The sequence below is a fragment of the Cervus elaphus genome, chromosome 33 (assembly GCF_910594005.1).
Source record: "Cervus elaphus chromosome 33, mCerEla1.1, whole genome shotgun sequence".
Lineage (NCBI taxonomy): Eukaryota > Metazoa > Chordata > Mammalia > Artiodactyla > Cervidae > Cervus > Cervus elaphus.
Window position 1 is genome coordinate 54,795,664 of NC_057847.1, and position 27,327 is coordinate 54,822,990.

At 37.3% G+C, this 27,327-nt stretch overlaps 1 protein-coding gene across 2 annotated transcripts in view; it reads right to left on the minus strand.

Annotated features, from left to right (window-relative positions):
• The window catches only part of ARHGAP15 (Rho GTPase activating protein 15), a 677,227-nt gene that overhangs the window by 57,660 nt on the left and 592,240 nt on the right, over window positions 1-27,327 (minus strand). For both annotated transcript variants that reach the window (XM_043894414.1, XM_043894415.1), the window contains exon 13: window positions 1,460-1,565. In XM_043894414.1, coding sequence (XP_043750349.1) covers window positions 1,460-1,565 — 106 coding nt within the window. The remainder of the gene's footprint in view (window positions 1-1,459; window positions 1,566-27,327) is intronic.

The window sequence follows — 27,327 nt, forward strand, 5'->3', positions numbered from 1 at the left end:
AATACATGCAGAAAGTATACTCTAATGCAATAAACAAGCACACACAGGTATATTTGCATGTCTTTAGGATTAGGAACAGGTCTGGAAGGGTAGATACAAAAAGTGTTAGTTATTTCTGCTCAGCAGGCTAAGAGTGACTGGAAAGCAAATTTGATTTATAAGCACAACAGTTGCCTAAATTTTTCATGCATTATATTTACAATTAAAAATTATGTAGTGGGTTAATTGAATAATCTATAGGAATGACTCAACCCAAGGAATGGGTGATTAAAGAGATTTAATCTCACAAAAGCAAAACTGCCTGATCTATCAGGCTTCAACATTACTATATGTATGTGATGAAAGCTAAAACCTCGTCACTTATATTGCACTCTGCATTATCTGAAGAAGGTGTTAACACAAGACAAATGAGGAGCGATCACTGCAAACTTCAAGTGTCCAAAACACAGCTGTCTGTCAGTTCTTCCTATTCAACCTCTTTCTTCTCCCAGTTTTACTCATCTAGGTAATACCATCATTTCTCCATTTGCTCCAAACCAAACCCTGAGAGGAACATTTAATTTCTCCTTTCCTTTCTCCACTGCATCCTAACTATCAGCAAATCTGACTTGACCCATCATCAAAATACTTCTTTAAGGCTTCCAGGGAAACTACGATTACTTTTTGCCTGAACTACCATGGTCTTCTCTGTATAGGTCTCCCTGCTTTCACTTTTGGAAATCATTCTCCATCTGTCAGCCAGGGTGATCTTGTATAGAATTCCTCAATTTCACGCACTTTATGGTTCATCACTGTGTTTATAATGGAATTCCACTTTCTCACTGTGGCCCGCAAGAACCTGTGTGGTTTTACACTGGTCCAACATCTATGACCTCAGCTCCACCCCCAAGTCCCTCATCCATGAGGCTCTAGCCAGTTAGGTCTGCTTTATGCTGGTCAAACACCGAGCTCTGCGTGGCCTCTAGGTCTTTTCACTGTCTTTTTTTCTCTTAGCAGTTTACATAGATGTCACCTTGTCTATTGGCATCAATATCTTATAAATGAAGGAACTGGATATCAGAGAGTTTAAGTCACTTATATGTGGTCATCACTCTTGGTACACGATGACCCTAGGTTTTGAACTCATGTCTAAATCATTTCAGGCTCCTGCCATCATACTAAAATAACAAAGTAAACCCAGCCCATTCTAGGGCTCTGGGTACAGTTCTGGCAATCAGTCAGCAAACATGTACATGTTGAAAAGTCAGGAAAAGGAGATTATTTTGAAAGTTCCTTTTGAAGGTCTCCTTTCCTATCTCAAGTACATTTCCCAGCTTCTGAAGGAAGACTTAGATCAGCTAGAGGGGGAAATCTGAGACTGATGCATTCAGAAACTCTTATACTAGAGACCTGAAATTAAATATTGGTCACTTAGGAAATGAGAATATGACAAACACAACCAGAAACTTTTACAACTTACTTAGTTAGGTGTCCAAAGAGGACCTTCATGGTGTCACGATTTGGTGGAGGGAGTTTTTGTACAAGAGACTTTATAGCTTCGATTCTTGTGTTGTTGTCTTGCTTTTCTGAAAAACGAAATTAAAACAAAACAAAACAACAGTTAGAAAAGAATACGATTCCTCAGGTGCATGAGGGAATTTTCTAAGAAGAATTTTGGACTAAGTCTTAGCAAATGTAAAACGTAAAGCTATGATTAGCAGCCAAAGGGAATAAATATACTGAAAATCAGCATCATGAAGTTTCTTTATTTTGACTGTGAATGAGATCAAGGGAAAATGAAAGCAGCAACAGTGTGGCTCTGACATGAACTTCTTTTTTTTTTTTTTTAATTTTTTTATTAGTTGGAGGCTAATTACTTCACAACATTTCAGTGGGTTTTGTCATACATTGATATGAATCAGCCATAGATTTACACTTATTCCCCATCCCGATCCCCCCTCCCATCTCCCTCTCCATGACATGAACTTCTTATTAAGATCAAGTATTGAATCAGTTTTCATAAGTGCTTTACTATTTTGTAAGTTGTGGCAGAGTGAATAATGGCCTCCCAAAGATGTCCATGGCCTAATCTCTGGAACTTGTAAATACCTTACCTTCCACATATTAGGGATTTAATCCCTAATTAAATTAGTGATTCTGAGATGGGGGATTATTCTGGATTATCTGGATGGCCCAATGTAATCACAGTGGTGGCTAGGAGGGAAGCAGGAGGATCAGAGTCAGAGAGAGAAGGGGATATGTCAATGAAAGCAAGAGGAGCTATGGCTATATGATTCTCCATGGGTCTAGGAGTAAAGATAGCCTCTAAACCCCAGAAAAGCTGAGGAAAGAGCTTCCAGAGGAACACAGGCCTGCCAGCACCTTGATTTTTGCCCTACAAAACAGATTTCAGACTTCTGGTCTTCAGGAAGGTAAGATAATAAGTTCTTACGGTTTGGAGCCACTGAGTTTGCGATAATTTGTCATAGCAGCATTAGAAAACAAACACACAAGGACATACATTCTGATTCAATTACCAATATTCTATTTTTTTGCTTAATTTTGTGGAGGACTGAAGATTTTTTTTTTTAGTTCTATGCTATCTTTTCTCCCTAATACATTTCATTTTAGCTGTGAAACAAACAAACAAAAAATGCAAATAACTTTGAAAGCATAATGCTTAGTCACATACATTTAAAAAGATAGGAAGTTGTTCCAAACTAAATATCACGTAGATTGTTTTCTTTCATTTTGTGACTTTTTGCCTTTCTGGGCATGGATGGCACAATAAGAACTGATTTACTTAGTACGCTAGAGAATTTATCTTACCAGAGTTTTAACAAGGGCCCAGAATTACAATAATTTCTTGAATTTAAGCTCTTTATATAATTGACTCAGATACCTTTCTTTTCTGTACTTTACTTCTAACTTCTAGCACAGACCTCCTGATGATTCTGAAGAGGTCACTGCTAGAAAAGATAGTAGATGAGAGAATAATATGTGAGGCACACGCCACCCAATATCCATTCTCTTCCTCCTTAGCTAGACCATCCCACTGTTGAGGAGATGGCCATATGCAGCTAAAAGAGATAATTTCCTCCCTTCCTTGGCAGCTGGAGTGACCAGTGCCACAGTCAGCTCAATGAGACTGTAGCCAGAGTGTCATGTGGGACTTCTGGGGAGGCTGTGTACAGGGGGATAACTTATCTTTGTAGCCTTTTGGCCTTTCTGTTTAGAAAGTAGATAGCTTATAGTTGTGCTATGAGATGATCTTGAGAACTGAGGCCATGGAGAGTGGAACACATAGTATAAACAGCTTCTTTCTATCTGTGGAGCCATCAGGCCAGTCCTGAAGAAACAGTGTAGAAACTGGCAGTTGTTTTTTTTTTCTTAACACACTATTGCAAAGGAAACTTTTTCTAAGGAATTACAGGAAAATATCCTGCAGAAGATAGTATTTGGCTAAAGTAGAGCTATTTCAAATACTGAAAGATGATGCAGTGAAAGTGCTGCCCTCAATATGCCAGCAAACTTGGAAAACTCAGCAGTGGCCACAGGACTGGAAAAGGTCAGTTTTCATTCCAATCCCAAAGAAAGGCAATGCCAAGGAATGCTCAAACTACCACACAATTGCGCTCATCTCACACATTAGTAAAGTGATGCTTAAAATTCTCCAAACCAGGCTTCAGCAATAGGTGAACTGTGAACTTCCAGATGTTCAAGCAGGTTTTAGAAAAGGCAGAGGAACCAGAGATCAAATTGCCAACATCCGCTGAATCATCAAAAAAGCAAGAGAATTCCAAAAAAACATCTATTTCTGCTTTATTGACTATACCAAAGCCTTTGACTGTATGGATCACAATAAACCATGGAAAATTCTGAAAGAGATGGGAATACCAGACTACCTGATCTGTCTCTTGAGAAACCAGTATGCAGGTCAGGAAGCAACAGTTAGAACTGGACATGGAACATCAGACTGGTTCCAAATAGGAAAAGGCATATGTCAAGGCTGTATACTGTCACCCTGCTTATTTAACTTATATGCAGAGTACATCATGAGAAACGCTGGGCTGGAGCAAGCACAAGCTGGAATCAAAATTGCCGGGAAAAATATCAATAACCTCAGATATGCAGATGACACCACCCTTATGGCAGAAAGTGAAGAAGAACTAAAGAGCCTCTTGATGAAAGTGAAAGAGGAGAGTGAAAAAGTTGGCTTAAAGTTCAACATTCAGAAAACTAAGATCATGGCATCCGGTCCCATCACGTCATGGCAAATAGATGGGGAAACAGTGGAAACAGTGGCTGACTTTATTTTTCTGGCCTCCAAAATCACTGCAGATGGTGACTGCAACCATGAAATTAAAAGACGCTTACTCCTTGGAAGGAAAGTTATGACTAACCTAAAGAGAGCATATTAAAAAGCAGAGACATTACTTTGTCAACAAAGGTCCATCTAGTCAAGGGTATGGTTTTTCCAGTGGTCATGTATGGATGTAAGAGTTGGACTATAAAGAAAACTAAGCGCAGAAGAATTTATGCTTTTGAACTGTGGTGTTGGAGAAGACTCTTGAGAGTCCCTTGGACTGCAAAGAGATCCAATCAGTCCATCCTAAAGGAGATCAGTCCTGGGTGTTCACTGGAAGGACTGATGTTGAAGCTGAAACTCCAGTATTTTGGCCACCTGAAGCGAAGAGCTGACTCATTTGAAAAGACCCTGATGCTGGGAGAGATTGAGGGCAGGAGGAGAAGGGGACGACAGAGGATGAGATGGTTGGATGGCATCACCGACTCAATGGACATGGGTTTGGGTGGACTCTGGGAGTTGGTGATGGACAGGGAGGCCTGGCGTGCTGCGGATCATGGGGTCGCAAAGAGTCGGACACGACTGAGCGACTGAACTGAACTGAAAATATGGTGGGGGTAGTCTTACTAGTAGAACTCTGCTTAGAAGTGGTTCTTCTTCCTCTTAAAACCACAAAGCCCTATAAATAATGCTTCCCACACTCAGAACTTTCAAAATTGCAGCTATTCTTAGAAGAGTTCCAACATACTATGGATTGGACAACTGCAAATGAAAGAGACAAAGGGAAGAGAAAAAGAGAAAAGGTAGTTGCAACATCATAGCAACAGCAGATCTAATCTTTCTGCCAAAAGGCTAGAAAGCCCCCTTGTAGCTTAATGACGGTAGGACAATGTGATGCTTCAGAGGACCAGTTGGAGCCTATGGGATATGAGAAACTCAGAAGTAAAACAAGTCAATAAAGATGAGAGCAAAATTGGTACAGTATGTTCAGGACAGAGCACTTAGGGATACTTGGAGACTTTGTATCTGGCCATCTGAAGCTGATTCCACACACACCAGTGATCCTATACATAAACATACATTGCTTCCCTGGTGGCTCAGTGATAAAGAACCCCTCTGCCAATGCAAGAGATATGGGTTCAACCCCTGGGTAGGGAAATCTCCCGGAGAAAGAAATGGCAACCCACTCCAGTATTCTTGTTTGGGAAATCCCATGGACAGAGGAGCCTGGCAGGCTACAGTCCATGGGGTTGCAAAAGAATCAAAATGACTTAGGTCGCAAAATGACTTAGCGATTAAACAACACAGCATACATACATTTATATATTTATGAGATGAGTACATTCTGCATAAAATGGCATGATGCTAGTAGTTTAATTTACCAAGGATCTTCTGATTCAAGTAATAAAGATGAAATTGAGAAACGTGAGGGAGGGAGAGGAGGGGAAAGGAAGAGAGATGACCTTTCTAATTTTATTGAAGACTCTGGCCATGGTAATGATTAGTTTAGTGTCAGAGTCTCAAAAAAAAAAAAAAAAAAAAGGATCCGTTAACATTGAGGTCTACAGAAGTAGCAGCCATGATCTAAACTTGACAGACAGTAAGTGGAGAGTGGTCTAAATGGCCATATCCAGCAAACCTCAGTTTTAGGGAATATATGACCCAGGCAGAGCAGGTTTAAGAAAGGTTGGGGTTGCTTAATTGGAAATAATTGCAAGGTCACTGCCATGGTATCTGGGCAGGAATTAAAGCTCTACTGTCTTTTTAACCACCAGATAAAAGAATTATGAACCTCCCTAGGCAGAGTCCCTCTTCTATGTTCCATTGCACTTAGAACATTCTATTCTATTGATAAATAACATTTCATATGGTAAGTTCATGGTGTGAATGCCTGTAGATTTGTCCCATTAAACTGAGAATTTTCCCATAAACTGAGGCACCTCTTATACTGGCACGTAGTGGGTTAAATGGAGTTTCTAGATGGCACTAGAAAATGAGCTTTCTAGGTGGTAAAGAACCTGCCTGCCAATGCAGGAGACATAATAGATGTGGATTTGATCTCTGGGTGGGGGAGATCCTCTCGAGGAGGGCAGTATTCTTGCCTGGAAAGTCCCATGGACAGAGGAGCCTGGTGGGCTACAGTCCATGGGATGGCAGAGTCTGACTCGACTGAAACGACTTAGCAGCAGAAGCAATGGGTTAATTGAATTAAAAAACTAAAAAAAAAAAAAAAAAAAAAAGAATTAGTAAACAAAGGAAAGACCTGAACACAGATTGGGACAGACAGACATTGGTTTGAATTCCACAACAGCGTTTTAGCAGTCTTGGACAAGTGGTGTGTGTGGTTTGTGTGGTCTTGGATAAGTTTTTTATTTTCTTTGAAAAATGTCAAAGAGGCCAGATTTATGGATTAAACAAGACAATATGTAATGTACCTAACAGTGACTAGCAAAATGTAGGTACTGTATTCATCACTCCCTCCCCCCTCCCCCCACTTTTTTTGAGGTCTATGCTAGATATGGTTCACCTTTTATTTTCAGTCATGGGCATACTACCTGGTCATAATGAGCTTCAAAATGTCGTTCCTAATACTTGAACTGAGTTGGTGCCAACTGTTGAGAAGACACTTGCTATGGTTGCCTGACATTTCACAGCACACTAAATAATTTGAGAGGCTAGTGATCTGGTTGATGAGCAGCTTAGTTCCATGTAAGAATTTTTATAAAAGTACTTGGTTGTTCCATATTTGCTGATAAGAAACATCCTACATGAAGACTACTTAATAGAAATATTTTTCTCTTTCTCTGCTTTCACTCATAATTGAGGAAATGGAAGGAACGGTGGTACGTACATATCTGTGGTTAAGTTATACTTAAGTCATGGATGGGGTACTGGACAATAGATTAGAGAGGGCTGAAATATTATCAAGGAGGAGCCATTTATTGTTCTTACAACATAATCAGAAGGAAGGTTTGAAAAGGTTATAGGAAAGCAGTAGCTTCCCCTTCAAATCAATACTGTACCCACTCTTCCATAGCTTGTAAAATCAGGAAATAACACAAACACTTCTAAGTGGAGGAACTTCTAAAAATACAATTGGATACATTAAAATCGAAATGACACCTTTTCAGATCTGGTTTATTGATGTGTCATATTAGGAGCTGGAATCAGCATACATAATACAGGAGTGGTTAATGAGCTAAGATTCAGACACAGCTTACTAAAGATGCGTCAACTGTCTTCAATTGATTCAGTGAGCATCTGAAAGACAGCATTTTCTATTAATATTTCTCCTTCAGCATATGGTTTCTCATTATTGTGAAGTATTGAGAGTTTTGAGAAGACTTTCAGATATCTCTGACTCTTTTACATTATGACTAAAAGGGAGAAAATGAACCTTTTCTACACAGAGAATTAGAGAACCTCTTAGGTAAATGGTATGCTAAGAGACTTATACAAACTCTTGACAGTAGTAAAACACTCCATGATTTGGGCCTTTTCCACTCACATTTGCTCTTACCTTCATACCCTTCTGATTTACTTTTGTGTATCTACTTTGAGTGAAAGTTGCTCAGTTGTTTCTGACTCTTTGTGAGCCCATGGACTATGCAATTCATGGATTCTCCAGGCCACAGTACTGGAGTGGGTAGCTGTACCCTTCTCCAGGGGAACTTTCCAATCCAGGGATCCAGCATAGATCTCCCACATTGCAGGCAGATTCTTTATCAGCTGAACCACCAGGGAAGCCTGTCTACTTTAATACTTGCATTTTAGTTCCCACTCAGATTCCAATAGCCTCTCCAGTCTGAGCTGTGAATCCATACTACGTACAAAACTTTTCTGGAGGACTTCATTTTTGTCACCCAATTGCAAAAAATGCCTTTGGAAAATATACATGGGATACACATATATACTAAAATAATAAACTGATTTTTTTCACTAAGGCCTATTCCTCACTCACCTGGCCCCATATTCTCAAATTATACCAAACTCCGTTGTAAATGAGCTTCTTCAAAAACAACTCCAGGCTCCTTAAAGAAGTAACAGCTCCTACATGATGTGATAGCCTTCAATGTTATGATAAGGATATGGCTTTATAGTTTTCCCTTGATTCATGGTTTTGAGGGCACATTTTAAAAAATATGGTTTATGATGGTTACATTTGCATTTATCTGCATGAAATGTTGCTACTAAAACAAGGACATTTACAGCCAAATGCCTTTTTTGCAGAGATAAGATAAAGCTATACAATGATGGAAAGAGTTCTGTGCAGTGCAAAACCCCAGACCCGATGACCCCTAGACACTTTTCCAGCTTTATCATCTATGCATTTATTATTCTTAACTTATTTATAGTCACAAGTTAAATCATATATCAAAATTGACTCTGCTTTGATATGTAGGTTCACCCAGGGGAATAAAAGACCAGATTCTCCTAGTAAACAACATAGTAGTAGTACTATTCATTCTGTTTATCTGTAATTCTAAAAGGATAACTGTACCCCTTTGTCTTGAGGAGGTCAATATACATCACAGCTGTTCTGCTTCTGAAAGTTATGCTGGAATGTCTAGAGCATCCTGTATGAAAAAAACGGCTGTCGCTTATATGTCAAGGCTATATTTGGAAGAGAGCAGTATAATTTCTATTCACTTTCTATTCTTTGTATCATCACCATTTCAGAATTTAGTTACAGACTGTCCTAGCTTGTAGGAGGGATGCTTATCTTCAAAGAACGTTTTATTTATTTATTTACTTTTTTAGTGTACCCTACAACTGGATGCAAATCTTTGAGGACATGCTTTTTAATTATAAAATCTGAGTTGGGTGTTAAAGGATCATCCAATTCATGACAACAATCGCTTGATAAATTTCTTTAAATAACTAACATTTACTTCAGGGAGAAACACTAGGGGGAAAGGGAGAATATTCAAGACTTACAAATGGATAAAAATAGACAGATGCTTTAAACTCCTGCTATAAATTAACAGAAGTGGTATATCATGAAGGAGTTTGAAAAAATTAGGTTAGAAATCGTGCTCTATAGTACAGTTGGGGCAAGTTGCTTGGACTCTTAATGCTTCCAGTTCCTACTTAAACACAGACACACATACACACACACACACAATCCATATACATATATCATACAATTGTATGTAGAATTTTGTTTCAATGTACATAAATGCACATATTGTAAGTACTACTGAATATAAGTACCCTTCCCATTAAAATCTTTCTTTTGAATCATCCTATCTGTCCTGACTGTTCATAGTTCAAGGTTATTTTCCAAATCATATGAAGCCATAAATGTTACTCTTTAGTGCTGTTTCCTAAACAGGAATAGTCCATAGTATGTATTGGCTTCGTGAATACTTAGAAAGCAGCCCATTATCAAAGGGAACTTGGTTCTAATTCATTAGTCGATGTGCGTGCGTACGTGCTAAGTCACTTCAGTCGTGTCTGACTCTTTGTGACCCCGTGGATTGTAACCCACCAGGCTCCTCTGTTCGTGGGATTCTCCAGGCAAGAATATTGGAGTGGGTTGCCTTGGTGCAGTCAATCTTAGGATGATAACATTTTCTAAAATTCACCAAACTGAAACTGTCTCTGAAAACAAATTTCCTCAGTTTTGCAGCAATGCCCTTCTTTGTCTGAATCAAAGAGTAAGGTAATGGCGGCAGTCTTCACAGGAAAAGCATGATCGTATTATCCTCCCTAAAATTTCTTGTTTTCAAAGTAATTTTGGAAGTGTCATGGTGGCCAAGTACATTTCTGTAACTTACAAATGATACTAATTCATCCTCAGGCGATAGTGTGTGCTGAGAAAATAAAGCTCTGTAGTTTATTTAGTTCTCCTGTGAGAATTTTCTGTAAACTATATTTATCCTTACATATCTGGTTTTACAAGCTTTTTTCTTAAAAAAACACAAAAAACAGGCTTATCGTTTTGAGTCATTTGACATCTTTCTAATCATAAACCAGTAATTCTTTTCAAATACTCAAGTTGCTATTTATATTAGCATTATCTTTGTACATTTTCATGAGGGTGGCAATTCTACAAATACTTTTTTAGATTTAAAGTTTTTAATATGTGTCTACCTCTTTTTGTTGGTAGACAAATAAAATTACCTGGGATTTAAAAAGTACCACCTGAAAACAACTAGGATCTGTTACACAAGAAAAATGTGAAGGAAGAAATATTTTCTCCTCTCCACTTTTTTGAAGAAGCATATTCAACTTTATCCATAACTATTCATTTTGAACAAAAGACCTCTCAAGAGGAGATATTGGTTAGTATGGTGAACTGTTTCTCCAGCCAGTTCATTTGTGTTGGCTACACCATGATGCTGAGAACAGGGGAGAGTTCACAAACATTAGAATCCTTAAAGAAATGGGGAATAAAATAATTTTATGATTCAGCTTTCTTTTTGTTAATTGTAAGACTATTGTAAAAGAAGAAAAACAGGCAACATGTGGTAACTTTAGTCAGCATTTCTGAACTGGGAATGATAAACACCTCTGCCTGGCTCTGGTATTTATCAGGGCTGAGATATTATTACCACATAGAGTCACAGCATGGTTACTGTTATCATCGGCAAAAAGAGCCAGCTAATCTTAATGGTTTGTAAAGCCGTTACCTGCACTGGTCTGACATTTATCATGATCATTTTACCACATGGGTCCTACATAGCAAAGGTCTTTTATCTAGAAGGGACATCACTATGAATTATTATTTGCAGCTAGGTAGAAAATTGTATGTTGTAGATACCTTTTCTCATTATAAATCACATAGTCACATTTCACCATTCCCCTCAGAAAGCTGCTGAGCCCAGGTTTTTTGCTACAGCTTGCTTTCCTCTCCCTCTCTCTCTTCTTTCTCTTTATAGTTTCCTGAAATTATTAGCCATATTTTTCATTAACATCCTTGATATGATTTTTGAAGAATCACATATGTGGTAGGCAAACATGGACATACTTTCTGAATAGTTAGGGGATTTTCATCTACATTCTATAAAGGGACTGCATAGTACTTTAGAAATTGAAGTTGATAAACTGTCTACATTTCTTTTTTTGCTTATTCTCTCTTCTGTCTTGGGGGCCAGAATTTTCTCTGTTCTTGACCTTGTCAATAGAATATTTACCAGTCGATTAGACAAAATTTCTGATGCCTGGTTTGAAATACTCAAAACATGTATGCCATTTTTTGCCTGAAATACTTTGCTTGGGAATGTGTTCTCATAAGAAGTAAAATATAGTTTACTTTGTTAGATTGTGAGTTTTTTCAAGTTCTGTTCCAGTAAGTTACAATGAAGCAGCAGGTTCCTCCAACAAATTTGTTTAAAAAGGAGCTTAGGTTCTTTCCCTAACAATGTATGTCCTAAATGACATACATCAATATATAAATATAGAAGAAATAAGGATATTAGAAAGGACAATGTTTTGGGACCATGGGACCAAGACAGTAAAGTGAAATGCATTAATCTGACAATGGAAAATTACAATGAAAAGCCCAATTGTTTACAATGGGGAATAAATGAACAAATACTCTCTTTTAAAAAGATTGAGACAACTAATCTTCTGAAGGAGATATTTATATATTTCCTTCTTTCTCAAGTGTTCCATTAGGAATAAACAAACCAGAAATTCTGCACTTTTATAATGAAGAGGGAGGAGAATTCTTTGCCATTTTTGCATTTAGGAAGAAATGTGCAAGAAGAATGTGACAATTTAAGGAAATCAAGATTGTTTCAAATGGATCACAAACGGGACTTTGTGGGATATTTTACACTAGCATGCGAAGCAAACAGTAAATTTGAAAGGAGGATTTTCTCAATGGTCTAGTTCTGAAGTGTTTTCCCATCTCTTTGTGTGTTTAAAAGAGGTTTGGATGTGGTGTTTAATATTGCTTCGACTCTTGCAAATGAGTTCTGGAGAAATATCCGTACATGAAGGAAAGCTGATGTGCTGTAATGCTGACAGCAGCTGGGGGGATACGAGTGAAGAAACCAGATTGCCAAGTCTGGATTTAGCAAAAATAAACACCTATCATTCCATTAAAAAAAACGATACCATTTAAAATGTTTATGGGCATCAATAGCAGACCACTCTCCCTTTGAAAAAACTAATATTTTCCTCAAATAACTCCATTCTTTGAGAGGGAGATAACAACTTGAATTTGACATGCAGTATTTTGTAGTAATCTACAGTAGTTTGCCTATCTTGTTACATTTGATTCCATACTAATTTCTGTATTATTACAAATTTCTTCCAAAGGGTACATTTTCTATTTCAGAGATTTGTGAGATGAACTTCCATAAATTTGGGAGCAGGGGGTGGAGTGAAGGATATCACTTGTGAAATCAACCTGTACTTTCACTGCTCAAGAAGAGCTGCACACATTTTGATTAGGTCATCTAACATTTCATAGTAAAGAGGTGGTCTAATATTCTAAAACACTGTCTTACCCGTTGAAAGACTGCACTGATTTAAAACAAACAATCCCTTTTATTTTTTTGTAAATTTCAGAATGACTCTTTTGTTCTAGCTTAACATCATTCTGCCATCATTGTCCCCCCCCCCCCAAAACTGTAACCTGGGAGCATTTACCATAATTAGTGAGGGGCTTTGCTGCCTGGGTTTTCTCCTTTTCTGGGGAACTGGGTGAACTGTGGAGTGCTAATGAAATTCGGAGACTCCTAGCAGTGGTTGAGCCAGGCAGAGTGCAGGCAGACGTGCTAAGCTTCCCACTGAGCTGCAGTACAAGCCTCCCTGCTGTTCTGTTTACCATAGTTTTTAATGTCTGTGAAAAAAGTCCTGATGCAACCGAATTAAGTTATGCCCTCGTGTTTATCTAACCCCAGCCCACCATCCCACCTCCAGTTTAGCAGATTCTCCTTGCCCCTCTTGCAGAAAGCATCTTTTCAACTTTGCGGCCATTTTACCACATCAGTTCTTGCCACACATCCCAGCTGCTCTGCAACCATGTCCAGAGGACCACACGTGATCCATCTGGAAGTTTTGGGAGAACAACACACATGCCTTACTCTACTTAGGCCACCTAATAACAGATATCCTTTTCTCCACTGCATGCCAGTTTTGTCAGAGGTGATGTTAAAGCACCAAATTTAATCATCTGACATTGACAATACTAGCTTAAGCTGCAAATGTATTTGGTAAAATGCGCTGTGTCTTTAAAGAAATTTATCCGAAGACCTCAAACTATCCCAGCAAACTAAATGATGTGCTCAAAGATGAAAACAACCAATCTGTGGTTTGAGTTGATCTTAGTTTTTGTCCTTTCCTTAAAAATGGTTATCTAAATGACCATTCCATTCCATGGTAAATTGATGGATTCACCAAGTGTGATGTACAGTGAAGTTTTTAATGAATATTCATACAACTCTTTCAGTCCATTAACAGGACTTAAGACAATGAAGATGCAAGTCATTCCCATGTAGATAGTGGGGGGGAATGTAGAATTAATATCATAAACAGCACTTGGAAAAGTTTAACTTTAATGTATTAAACTCCAGGTGCCAGAGTTTGAAGAAAATAACCAATAATAGCCATTTTTTACATATTTGATGGGACTGATTATGCAATGTGCAACTCTAAATGGCTTCTAGCGCATTGTAGCATGGTTCCATCCCATTGGCTACAGTAGGGTGCAGGCAGATGGATGACAGTGACAGGGAGAGAAGTGCTTTTGCTTAGCCGTGCGTTAAGATGCCATCCAGAAGCTCTGAGCACTGCAGACACTTCATTAGGATGCCAGGATAATGGTAAACTACCACTCAGAGTGACACCCCATTTCCTGCTTACTGAGCGCTCCAACCTCGGCAGATGTCAACAATCTCACAGTGCTACAGAGCAGACCTAACTTTCCAGCCACTTTGACTCCAATTTTTTCCTCCTAACAGTGCCATACATTATGTGCAATATGTAATGGCAAACACCTCACGGAAAACAAAATCTGCCCAGTTCATTATGACTGAAGTGCTTTTTTTTTTTTTTTCTTCTAAAAGATAAGGGACAGTGAGCTGGGTGAGAGAATATGTCCATTCACTATTTTAACCTCAAAATTTCTTGCTATGATTTCCATTTGCTAATCAGTTCGAAGTGTTAATTGTGTGGTGAACTCTGATTCATAGTAGTTAAACTCTGATCACAGGGGATATGATTGTTTCTTTTAATTAATGTCTGTTCCAAAGGTAAGTGATTGTGGAAACCTTTTGTTAAAGATTTTAGACTCAGTTTCGGTATGGTTCTTACTTGTCTGCCAAGAAAAGGCTGACTTGAGCATCTGGAGGATATTTCCTCTGCAAAAAATGTATAACTTGAGGCCATTTGCACACCTCCTTACCCGCAATTCAAGCCAATAGAAACTTTTTTTCCTATGGTGTAAAGTCCAAAATTCCTTTTATAAAGAACCAAGGTGTGGTTTAGACAATGAAAAAAATCCCCGAATGGAAAAATAATATTTTGAAATCTCTCTTTATGATAACTGATTGATTTACATTTTGTGACTCTAAACATCTTCTTAGAAGCTCAAAGGGCCTTGCAAATGGCAAGACTAAAAATAAATTTCCTCCTTTCAGGTCTGTTACCATTTCCAGGTAAAGACGCAAATGTGAAGAAGTCACAGACAGAGGTCACGCTCTGAGGGAGAATTTGAGCGCAAACTTTTGATGTGAGGTTCTTGATGCAAATCTTGACTGTTGGTTTAAAAATGGCATCTGGTTGGCAAGACCTAACCACCTCTTGGAGCCTGTCACTAAATATGCTTGAAGACACAGAAAAAAAAAAAGACTAAAATGCTTAAAATAGTAGGGACTGACCGGCAACATGGTGACAAACAGCTAAAGAGTAATTTCCTTTAAGACAGGTGGAATTTAATTGGAAAATGCCAGTGGTGAGACCACTTGCACTACTGAATTACTGAACCAGAGACTTTGCCTATCTTAAAGCAGATAGAAACAGCCTTCTCTTCCTTTCTTTAGCCATCTGATTTCAGAATCAAAGACTCAGCTCAAAGGACTAGGCAGCACCCCTTTCCACTCATGCAGCTGAATACTGTGAAGGATTTCTTTCCTCACCTGTCTTCTCCCCTTCTAACTATGTATGGAGACTTCTCTTTTGTCTGCAATAATATAGAGATAGCAATTGCCACAAAATAACCGGGGAGATTGAGAGCGGAAGGCAGAATGATGATGATGATGGTGATAACAACTAAGAGTGGAAGGCAGATAATAGCACATATCACCATAGGAATTGTAGTCCCATATGTAAAACATAGGATCAGTGGAGACTGGCAAAATTCTATTTGGAACACATTCTTAGAATTCTAATGTTGTATGTGTTTCATCTTTTAGAATGCCAATGAGCTAAGCAATGTGGTGGGAGAAAAATCATCAGGACAGTAGGGTCATAAGACAATAAATATGCTAGAAAAGAATTAATATAAGAGCTGTGTTTATCAATTTGTCATCTGGATGATGTTCCAGGACAAAGATTAGAGTAGAGCTAAAGTATAGTGTAAAAAGCAACCTGCAATATACACAGAATGCTGGATATGCTTCCACCTTTTGAGATGAATAAATACAACAAAGGGCTTCCCAGGTGGCACTATCGGAAAAGAAACCGGCCTGCGGATGCAGGAGATGTAGGAGATGAGGGTTTGATCCCTGGGTCCGGAAGATCCCCTGGAGGAGGGCAAAGCAACCCATTCCATTATTCTTGCCTGGAGAATCTCCATGGATAGAGGAGCCTGGTGGGCTGTGGTCCACAGGGTTGCAAAGAGTTGAACACAACAGAAGTGACTTAGCACCCAGGCATGCAAACACAACCAAAGTTTCAACAATGCGTGACCTATGAAAAGCTCTTTTTTAGAAAAGACCAGTGCTCAGAAATACAGAACTTTCACAATGACCATGAAACAATTAGGAAACTATTTAGCATCTTTAGTAGAATGTTGAACATCAAGGACTCTAATGAAAAAGATCAGCAAGCCATTAGGAGACAACTGGGTAAGATGAAAGGATGTTCAGATGAGATGATAAGGAGATAGATGGTGAGGAAAGACAGTGAGAAAACTAAAAATGCAAACAAAATGAAAGATTACATTAAAGGCGAAATTGTCATCGCAGAAAAATTAGGTCAGTGATATGGATGACAAGAGAAGTGTCCAGAACATGGAAACGAGAAATGATAGGAAGGGGAAGGCATGTTGGAAGTCAGAGAATTGAGAGATGATCTACAACTTATTGTTGTAGAATTGATGATTTCGACCTGTGGGGCTGGAAAAGATTCTTGAGAGTCCCTTGAACAGCAAGGAGATTAAATCAGTCCATCCTAAAGGAAATCAACCCTGAGTATTCATTGGAAGGACTGATGCTAAAGCTGAAATTCCAATACTTAGGCCACCTGATGTGAAGAACTGACTCATTGGAAAAGGCCCTGATGCTGGGAAAGACTGAAGGCAGGAGGAGAATGGGACAACAGAGGATGAGATGGTTGGGTGGCATCATCAACTCAACGGACATGAGTTTGAGCAAACTCTGGGAGGTGGTGAAGGACAGGGAAGCCTGGTGGGCGGCAGTCCATGCGGTTGAAAAGAGTTGGACACGACTGAACAACTGAACAACAACTACAACTTATAAATGGACTTGAGGAAGAGTGTATTTGAAAAATACACAATAGTCAAAGATAAAGTTAAGGAAAATGTGAGTGAAAGAAACAATCTCAGTATTAAAAATGACAGCTAGGTTCTAAGAATACATCACTAAGTAAACATATTATTTTAATATATTCTGGCAAAACTTTGTAATGATGAAGATCAAGCACTACCCTACAATTATTAGAGCCCAAATAAAACTAAGTTAGTAGCCATACCGGCTTTCCTAAGACTTATCTGACTAAATTCTGAAGCAAAACAAAGCAGTACCTGCTATTCAGAGGGAAAAGCTGTGGTCCTCAAACTGTGTGCCCGCTTCCATCACCTTTTTCACATTAGGATAACAGAAAGACATCTATGTAAAGATTTATAATAGCACTACTTTCTTGAAAAGTTTATTTGAAAGCTTATGTAAGCCTACTGAGTGATGAGTCAAAATTTGGAACTCAAAAACAGAGATACTATAAATGAAACTACATATCTTTTTAAACTTACTTGGACCCCAAACTCAAAACGCCCCATTGAATTATTTCCCTCTGGCTTTCATTTCATTCTCAGTATCAGGAAATGATTATATTGTGGTCCACCCTTCACAGTTCAGGTGACATCTCTAATGCCCATTTAAAACAGTGACTGATGCTATTCAGGTCTGGCATTTGTTAGCAAACACAATTATTAGAACATTGCAGTGAAGAATTACTTAAGTTTTCCCTTCTCAAACCATAGAGTTTCAGAGAAGAGCAGAATGTTTACTTCTATTGCTGAGAATCTTAGTGAACATCTTTTATATCTATAATAATTGTATAGAAACAACTAAATCAGGGGGACAGTCAAAGTGATAAAGACTGAACAATCAAGCAATGAAAAATATTATATCCAAATTTTCCTATTTTGTATGTGTTTTAAAATTAAATAGGCTGGGGAAAAATGCAGAACAAACAGGTCTACAGAATATGATGGTGAAATTCAGAGTAATTTTAATTTTTTTCTTTTTACTTTTCTGTTCAAGTCAGCATCAACAAATATTTATTATTTTTGTAATCTGTTAAAAGAGACAACTTTAAGTTTGTACAATTGCTTAGATACCAAATAATTATAGCTTTCCCAAAACAGCTAATTAAAAAGACTGTAGGAAAATTTACCAAAATATTAGCCATGATAAGTTATCTCTGAATAACAGGAATATAGATCACTATCTTCCATTTTAAATGTGCTTTACAAATTTTCTTTAATATTGAGCATATGTTATCTTGTAACAAAACTGAATCTCTGTGTTTGGTACAGAACATATAGGTGTTCTAAGCCACAGAAAAATATACTATTTTCACAAATCAAACCATTTCTAGGAAAATAATACACTAGACTTTCCTCTAGATATTTCTGTTGCAGTTAATCTTTTATTTAGTGACTATATTCCAGAATCAAGAAAGAAATGTTGGAGTTTGATACTTTCTTTTCACGGGTGAAAATACTAGATACAGGGTACTTTTAGGGAAGGACAGAATATAAAATGCCACAGGACTATATCTTTACAACTTGAAGAAATACCTAGGATCCTCAATGCCACATATGTAAATATGTTCTAGTTCCACTAGAACAGAATCTAATTTCTGATTCTTCCTCAATCAAATCTTTTCTTAGGGAGTTACATTGCCTGTTGGACTGAAGCATGGGAAATACAACCTATCAACACAGCACTAGTTCATGGATGAGACTTAATGGTGATATTTCTAAGTAGAGAAAAAAAGACTCCTATAGAGCTTACATTGAAACACACATTTTATTCCTATGCCTGTCCCTTTAAATCATATCAATTTCTCTTCTCTTTTGCAAACTAAATTCATTAAAGCCTTCCATACTGGTAGCATAGTTTAGAGATGAGGTCATATTCAGCAAATTTAAACCCTTAAACTTTACTTTTGTCTCATTTTTTGTACATATTAGATACACAATTAATACATGTTGACTAAATTATCCAGATAACTGACTCAGTTCTCTAGTTCACCTTCCACACATAGTCAGCTGAGAATTTATTCTTCAGAGTTGGTATCATAGTTAGCTCCAGGTTTTACCACGCAGAATCACAAGGAACTAAGAGTTAAACATTTTGAGGGCAGAAGTTATTAGGCAATCAAAAGTTAAATTTTCAATTGAAACTCTTTTCAGAATTGAAGTTAGATTTGAATGGAATTTGGAATGGTAGGAAGTCAGTATATCTGGGATATTTAAGAGAGCCCCCTGTTGGTTAATCTTAGAAATGTCTTCTGATTCCTTCTGTCCTCCAGATGACCAGTTATGTCTATCAAATTGCCCATGTGTTTAAAAGTGAATTGGGATGGTGGCAAAGCCAGCCTCTATATTTGATTAATATAATTTTAAAAATATTTTCCAAAAAAAAATCTATTATCTCTTTCAAGGTATACAGAAAGACAGTATCAACCTCCAACAAACAGTAGAAATATAAGCATTACAGAGAACAGAATTAGATTAAAAAGTAAACTTGGGCATATTACAATGTGATTCCTTAAGGAGTCTGGAAGTGATTGCTATCGTTAGGGACTCATGCTTTGCAAAGGTTCTTCTGGTCTTTCTAAAACCAATTTCAGGCTGAATTTAAAAAGAGAATAAAGTTATTTTCTCATATAATCAAGCAATGGCCTTTTCCACTGGTAGACATCTTCCAGGACTTTAGGAATTAAAAAAAAAACAATAAAGGATGCAAATGTTATTCTTTTCTAGCTAACATAATTTTTTTTTTAAGTAAACATCAGCTCCTCAAGGGAGATTTCGATTTGAAGACTGTTTATTATATCATTTGAATAGGACTAGACCTGGCCTTTTGACTTTGAACCACTACCAAATTTCAGGCTGTGAGGAAATTGTTCTACATTTCCTGACAAATTGAGTTAAGCAGACATTAAGTGGGCTTTAAGAAAACAAATGGCCATCTTTATCACAGGTGGACACTGATGGCTTAATGGGGTCTGGGCTGATTGTATCACTTCTAATGGCTTGACGGGAAGCATTAGGGTTTTTGCATAAAGAACTGGCATCGCGAACCCTGCTAACACAGACCTGTCAAGCGCTCTGCATCCCTTTGTGCACGGAAGCAGATGTTTGTATGTATACTATGAACTGGCATTAGAGCAAGCGACAGATGCCTGTATGAACGCCAGGTTTGTGAATTTTTACAGCGGGAGCATGTTCTGAGGAAGTGCAGCCCTGCCCTCTATCATAGGTAATTCCCAGTGGAACTTGCTAAATCCCAGCTATGTTTTCATTATTTGGCTTTCCTAGCAACTGGATGAATGTGTCTATCCTGAAAACGCAAGATGAGAGCCTTACCAAATTCTTGCAGATTTGCACATAGCTCGTCTGTTTTGAACTTGGACTTTTCCAGGCAGCGCTTTTTGCACTGGAATCGCAACCAACTTACTCAGAGGAGCGGGTGGTATTATGGCTCTCTAATTAAAACTTACTTCAATGTTTATCTGCCCGTCCTCCCCCATGGTCTCCCTCCATTCCCGCCCCCCACTCCGAGGAAACGTGAATTCTATTTGGAGGTTTTTCTCTCCTGCAACATTCAGAACTTACACGCTAGTTGTCTGTCAACAATAGAAACAGGTAGCTTGCAGTCCATTAAACAAACACAGTGCCCCCCTCACTTTTATTTGACATTTTATTTGGCTGTGACAAATGAGCAGCAGTTGGATTATAACATAATTTGTCTTGTCTTTATTACCAGCACAAAGGACACCATTCATTAATTATTCTGCCGTTGCAGCTTAACACTGACTGGAAAGGTCCCTCTTCGGACAGATGGCGGGGACGATGTTATTTATATCAATCAGCCAAAATCCTCAACAAGGATTACTGTTCCTGAGACTACAATGATTTATTTCTTTTTACCTCACCCTCCCTCAACCCCTTCTGCTTTCAGAGATTTCTCTATAAAAACGAAATTTGATGGGAATCTTAAAGCAAAGCCATATTTAACCTGTTAGCTTGCAAAACAACATGCATGCTACATCAGTTTAACTGCATGACATTAGCTGCATAATTTTTAAACTGCTCGGAGTTTTTTGATCTTCCATTCTCAAGCAAAAGATTAACCGAAGGTCTCAGGGCAGCAAGTTCAGCAGAAGTTTGCCTCTTTTGTGACACGATATTACTGTGGCCCATGGGACCCCCCAATAAGGATAACTCTGCTGTCAAGAATTTTTTTTTTTTCCTGCCTCTGCTGAGAGGAGACGATCCATTCTCTTTCAGAGTCCAGAAGACCTGCTGCAAGATCAGCTAGGATATTTGGATAAAAAACAACACAAAAACAAACAAAAACAACAACTAAAGCCAACCAAGCAGAAACACCCTATCTCCTATTTAAATCGGGGTCAAATGAAAAAAAGTGAAGCTCTCCTTTGATTTCTCCTGGATCCACATCTCCATGTAGTGTCATGAGGTGGTTTACAGGGTGGCAGTAGAGGGTGATTTACCTTGCTTGTTTTGTGTTGTTAACGATTCTGTCTAATACATGCTGATCGAGCACTAATAAAAGACTAGACTGAACCCAGATGTGACATTCTTCTACACATTTTTCAATAGTCCTCTTGTGATGCGGCCGTTTCTCCAATTAAAATCTTTAAGAGAGGAGTAGGTACAAAAAAAATATACAGACTGTTGAGGCTAAGGCACTGAGAGTTTTTTTTAAAGTTTTCTGGTTGAATATAATAAAGAAAATAATGCAGAAAGTTTTTTGTCTTCAGAAATTATTGGTATAACCTTGCTATCCTGATTAGTTTGCAAATATTAAAAGTCCCATCAAGACAAATATCAGCAACATGCAAATACTCTTGCAGGTTGTGATTAAGATTTTAAATGTATCCTTTTGCTTTTAGTTAATGAAAAACAAAGTCTTGGAGGATCTAAGTTGTAATTTATTAAACATGAAAGGCTCCTTGATGAAATATAGAAATGAGATATATTTTGCATTTCAAAGATTTAAGCTGACAACTTACTTGCATGCAAATAAGAGCAAGATTTGTAAAAATATTTGAAAAGAAATTATTCCTGAATGTACTTATTACAATAATGTGGCATGTAGATAAGAGAAACACACAGCATTAAAAGACATTCATTTCTCCAAAGTCTTAAAATTAGCTTCTTTCTGCCATTGTGTATTAATGTTCTTCTTCAGGAATGCAGCATATTAAAGAACTGCACAGAATTAGTAATAAATTTGTTAATTACAAATTTAAGCAACACAACTGTGTTGTTTTCCCAATATGTTTTTTTTCAAAAGCAGAATTGCTAATGCATTTTAATCATTTATGTATAAACATTTGAAGATAAAATATTCTGAAGTTTATCAATTTCAAGAGCTGTTTATTTGCTAGCAAAATAGGCCATGTTATACAACATATATCTTATCATTTTTGCTCATCAAATCCCCATTTGCTGAATGCAAATTTCCCTGGTCTAAGTGCTCTTGCACCTCAATTTAAATGAATAATAGGATCGACTCTATTAAAATCAGTTTAAGGTTGCCATGGGTGACATATCAGTAGGGTTAAAATGAGAAAAAAAGGTCACAGACTCAGTCCTTACAACCTGTTTTTTATCATAATGAAGCATATGTAAGATTCGGCGAAGGCTTAAATAACAATATGTCACTTAGGCAATACTTTAGTTTGTGGGTCTTCTTAGGAAATCTTTAAACCTCAATGTATTTCAAACAAAATAAACGTAAAATTATGGCACCATCAATAACTTGGGGAATGTATTTAATTGTGTTGAAAATTAGAGTATAAGATCTTGTGCTATCATATGAGACTGACAGATTGTGGATTTGTAAAAATAACAGAGCACTCTTCAAAAAAAAAAAGAGAGTAGATACTTTTACTGCAATAAATCTCTTGTTACAAGGATCCAGCTAGGTGTTATAATCAAATTAACAAAGCATACAGAAACTAGATTCAAGCACTTCATTGGAGAAAAAATTTTGCTTCCTCTGCCAACCAGGTTTAAAGGATTATATTCATATAGTTATTAATAAGTATTGAAACACAGGCTCACACCAGATGTAGAAGATATCCTGGAGCAAATCTTTGGGTCATAGGCTCTTGAAAGCTGAAAAAGCAAGACTTTGGGTCTGACGGAATATACATACGATCATATATATATAGTATATATATATGAATCTTCACATTTTAAAAGTCAATTCTATTTATTAAATTCACACACAATGCTGATTTTATATTATTTATGATTCTCATTTGGATTTCACAGAGTCACATTTTTGTTACAAGTGTTACGTTTCCTATCTTTTCTTTAACCTGCAATAAAAGGGGGAAAAAAATCTCCTTATTTGCTAAGGTTACAGTGTTAGTTTAATTTTCATAGAAGTGGTGGAATATTTTGAAGTGAGTAACATTTACCAAGTCATTAGTTTTATGCAAACTAGGAAGGAAGATGAAAGAAAAAAAATTATCAATTATTTATAGATTGTTAAAATGTATCTTAGTGCACTGCTACTGTATAGAAATGACAATTAGCCAAACTTACCTTCTTTAATTAATAATGCATACATTATGCTCTTTGGGCAACTAATCACCAGCTCTACAAATTTGTTTGACACTGTTGAAGATACCTATCACATGGGTTAAAAAAAGAACAATGCTCTGCCAGCTGCAGCCAACTTTCAGCCTTCTAGCAATGCTTGAAATGCAGTCGCTGTTCCAGGGAGCAAAATGGTGGTACTTCAGCTGCCTGACACTATGAATATGGCCCTGAACTGCAGAATGCTGCCTGCTCTGCCTTCACCACCAAAGAGTGCACACTTTATCTCAAATCAGTTACTTAGCAATGAAAACCTGCAGTCTCTCTCGCCCATGTTCATTTCCACAGTCTTACAGTGAAAAATTCTTGCAGGTAAAATTGTCCTGTTGCCTTAAAGCTGCATTTGCCATATTTTCTGAAGTAAAATAGAAACATATGTTTGCGGAAAAGGATGGACTGTTTGAAAACTGAACTACTGTACAGAATCCGGGATGAATGGTCACCACGCTTACCACAGAAAATTTCAGTCACACCTGTGATCGCACCATTTTCTTGCTCTGACTCTCCACAGTTTAATATGGCATAAGCATCTATCAGTAATATATTTAGACTAGAAGAAAAGGTCAAAAAAATCTTTAAAAATTGCTGACCTCTGCCTCACTCTGTACTTTAAGTATGGAAAACCCTGTCTCATTTTACTCAAAAATCTGAGGGCAATGGTAACTACTTGGAAGTTTGCGAAAGTTTCACATATGCTGCTAAATTAACATAAAAGCCTAGGCACTCCATGTCTCAGAGGCCACTAAACCATAGAACGATATTGAACAGTATGCCTGAGTGGTCAACAGGCCAACAGGTAGACACTTGACTGTCACCAATTTCATTGCAGAGTCACACACACCACAATTAGATAGCAGCTTGTAACATTTGGAAGAAGAACTGAGCCTGGTGCAGCTCCCTCACATATGGTGTTGAACAGACCACCCTTCCCATTTGCTCCTCCGAAAGGTGTACATTTTCCAGGGATAATGCCAAGTGCTCTTTATGTTACGGTATCTTTGCCTTGAAAGGTGATGTGTCTGACACATTTTGGCAGGCTACCATGAAGAGCTTTAGAATTTTCCACAGACTTGCACTGAGACTTAAGAGAATAAAGTCGTACTTTATCGAGGATAATGATCTGACTTTCAGAATGATAGGGTCGTAGCTCTGGAATGAACCGAGGACACGAGAATATGGATTTGTATTGATGATATTCCTCACTACCCTGTAAAATTCCTGCTTTTTGGCTTTTTAAAAACAATACAGACGGACTAATGGATCTGCCACCTAGGTAGGTTTATCATTTTAAGAAGATTGTGAATTAGAGCTATGAAATGTAGATATAGTAAAACTAGGATGTGTCTTGTGAAATCCTTTCCTTTTTCAGCTGCTCTAAATGAAATGCAGAATAAGAGTCAGAATAGATGCAAGGAACTTCTCTCAGAAGACTGAGAGAACCAATTCTATATGCAAACTGAGGGAAATCTTCATTTCTATCATGAACAGTGGGTATTTCCCCACCCACTGTTTAGAAGGATTTCTGTTAGTCTTTTGTGAAAGATTGCTCTCATTTATTTAACTCATGCCACATGGCTTAGCTTCATAACCAGTATAGGGTTTCTAGAGATTAAAAAAATCCATTTTGTATCTATGGAAATATGAAGCTGTAATTTAAGCTATAATTGCTCCAAGTTTTCCACATTATAGTATAAAATTGCTGGATTTATTAATGCTGGGCATACCTCAAGTACTCCATGTTTTGCCCTGGTCAATAGTTACCTGTCAAAATGTAAAACAATTTTTAAAGAATATTCTGTGCCACCAGGAAAAACAATGTGTGGATTTTTCCCATCTTTTTGTTTGTTATAAGCAGAATATTTGCAATAATTTATGGAAAGTCTTAGAATTATAAATATTACAGCAATGCCAAATGATTTAACTATCCCTCCATGGCAAATTGTCTTTAAACACTACCATTTTTTTTCTTTCATTCTTTTTTTTTATCATTTACTTGTGGACCAGAAACACTTGCAGGCTCTTGCCCCTGGCCTTCTGTGAGAATGTTAGTTAGCAATGCTCATAAAAACTCAATTCATCAATGTGAACATAATTTGCTATGAACAGAAAGCTCACAAAAGGGTGAATTTGTCAGATAGACAGGTGGCCTGAGATCTCTCCCTGATACTGAATGATATGAATAATAGATTCTAGTAAATGTATGCCAAGACTTGAGTTGTAAACACAGCTGCCTCCATTCCCTTCCAGAAAAACAGCTTCGAGGGCGAAAGCACAGGAACCACGGTTCCACCTGAGGACCTAAGCCTGTACACACACACACACACACACACACACACACACACACACACTCATTCAAGAAATAAACAACCTCCATAAAAAAGGACAGAGTTAGAGGAGTCTTCTTGTTTTTCCCTCACTATGAGAAAGACGTTTAAGCTGTCTTGGGCAGAGGAGACTAGATAAAGAGAAAAAAGAGAAAGGAAATAGATTTTCCTAATGGTTCTGGTTCCTTGTTATTCAAATGTCTTATTTTATAAAATACACAAATCAACAGAGCTAATAAACTTTGCAATATTATAACTCCTGTTTTATAATGAGAAAAATAAGAGAGCAGGTTGACTCTATGCAGAAGCACTATGCTTAAAATCATTCTAGTAATTCATGGCTATTTGTCTTACGGGTTATTAAGTATTTATTAAGGTTCAAATGTAATGTAGCCTTTTCTCCAATTTACTCTGAACTTTAAAGATCTATTTTGCAAATTGTTTTCCAGGTAATGCACAAACCCACTTAAGATTGAATCTCAGGATTTAGCAGATTCTGATTGAGTGCAACATATATTTTTTTAGTCTTTATGGATAGTATGTAAGAGGTTGACCTATTCTGATAACATTTATGACTGATGGTCAACTGGCGAAGACATTGGATAAGTCTTTTTTAATATAGTATAGCAGTGCTTCTTAAAGTAAAATATGCATATTCTTGGTTGTGTAAAAGACAAATTTAATGATTATGCATTTATTTTCATGTATATTAAAGTGTAAGGAATATCTAGAATGTATGCATCATGGATATTATTACTTGGGAATAAAGCTAAATCTATCGGTCCATGGAATTTTCCAGGCAAGAACTGGAGTGGTTTGTCATTTCCTTCTCCATTATTCAAATAAAAATGTCTTAAAGTTAATTTAAGAAAAATATTTGGCATTGGTTTACTTAAAATACTATCCATGAAATTAGCATGTGGATTGATGAAGTTTGGGAAACCTGGCAATCTCATTCCAATCACCAAAATCACATAAAAAAATCTTGTCAAAAAATAATAAGAATCATAGAGCCACAGAAGATATTACTAAAATCATGACCTTTTTAGAGTTGGAGTAGACTTTGGAAATCTTCTGTCCTAATATATAATTTTATGGATGTAGAGGCTATGGTATGGTACAAGGAGAGTAAGTCAATGAACAGGTCATCCATCCATTCATGGGCATAGACATGATTAGAAACCAGAGCTCCTCACAGGCTATCCTCTGTTTGTTAGGAAAAAGGAATAAAATTTTGACATCACTTTCCATTCATTCCCACTTGACTTCTGGAAGAAATACTGACTATTCTCCATATAAAAGGTTATCATCTTGACTCTATTGAAACAGAATTCCTAAAATTTCTTACTAGTATTTTATTTTGGCTTTCTCAATATGCATACATTCAATATGAGTTAAACTGGTCTAAAAGAAAGCATGTCTCTTTGATGGGG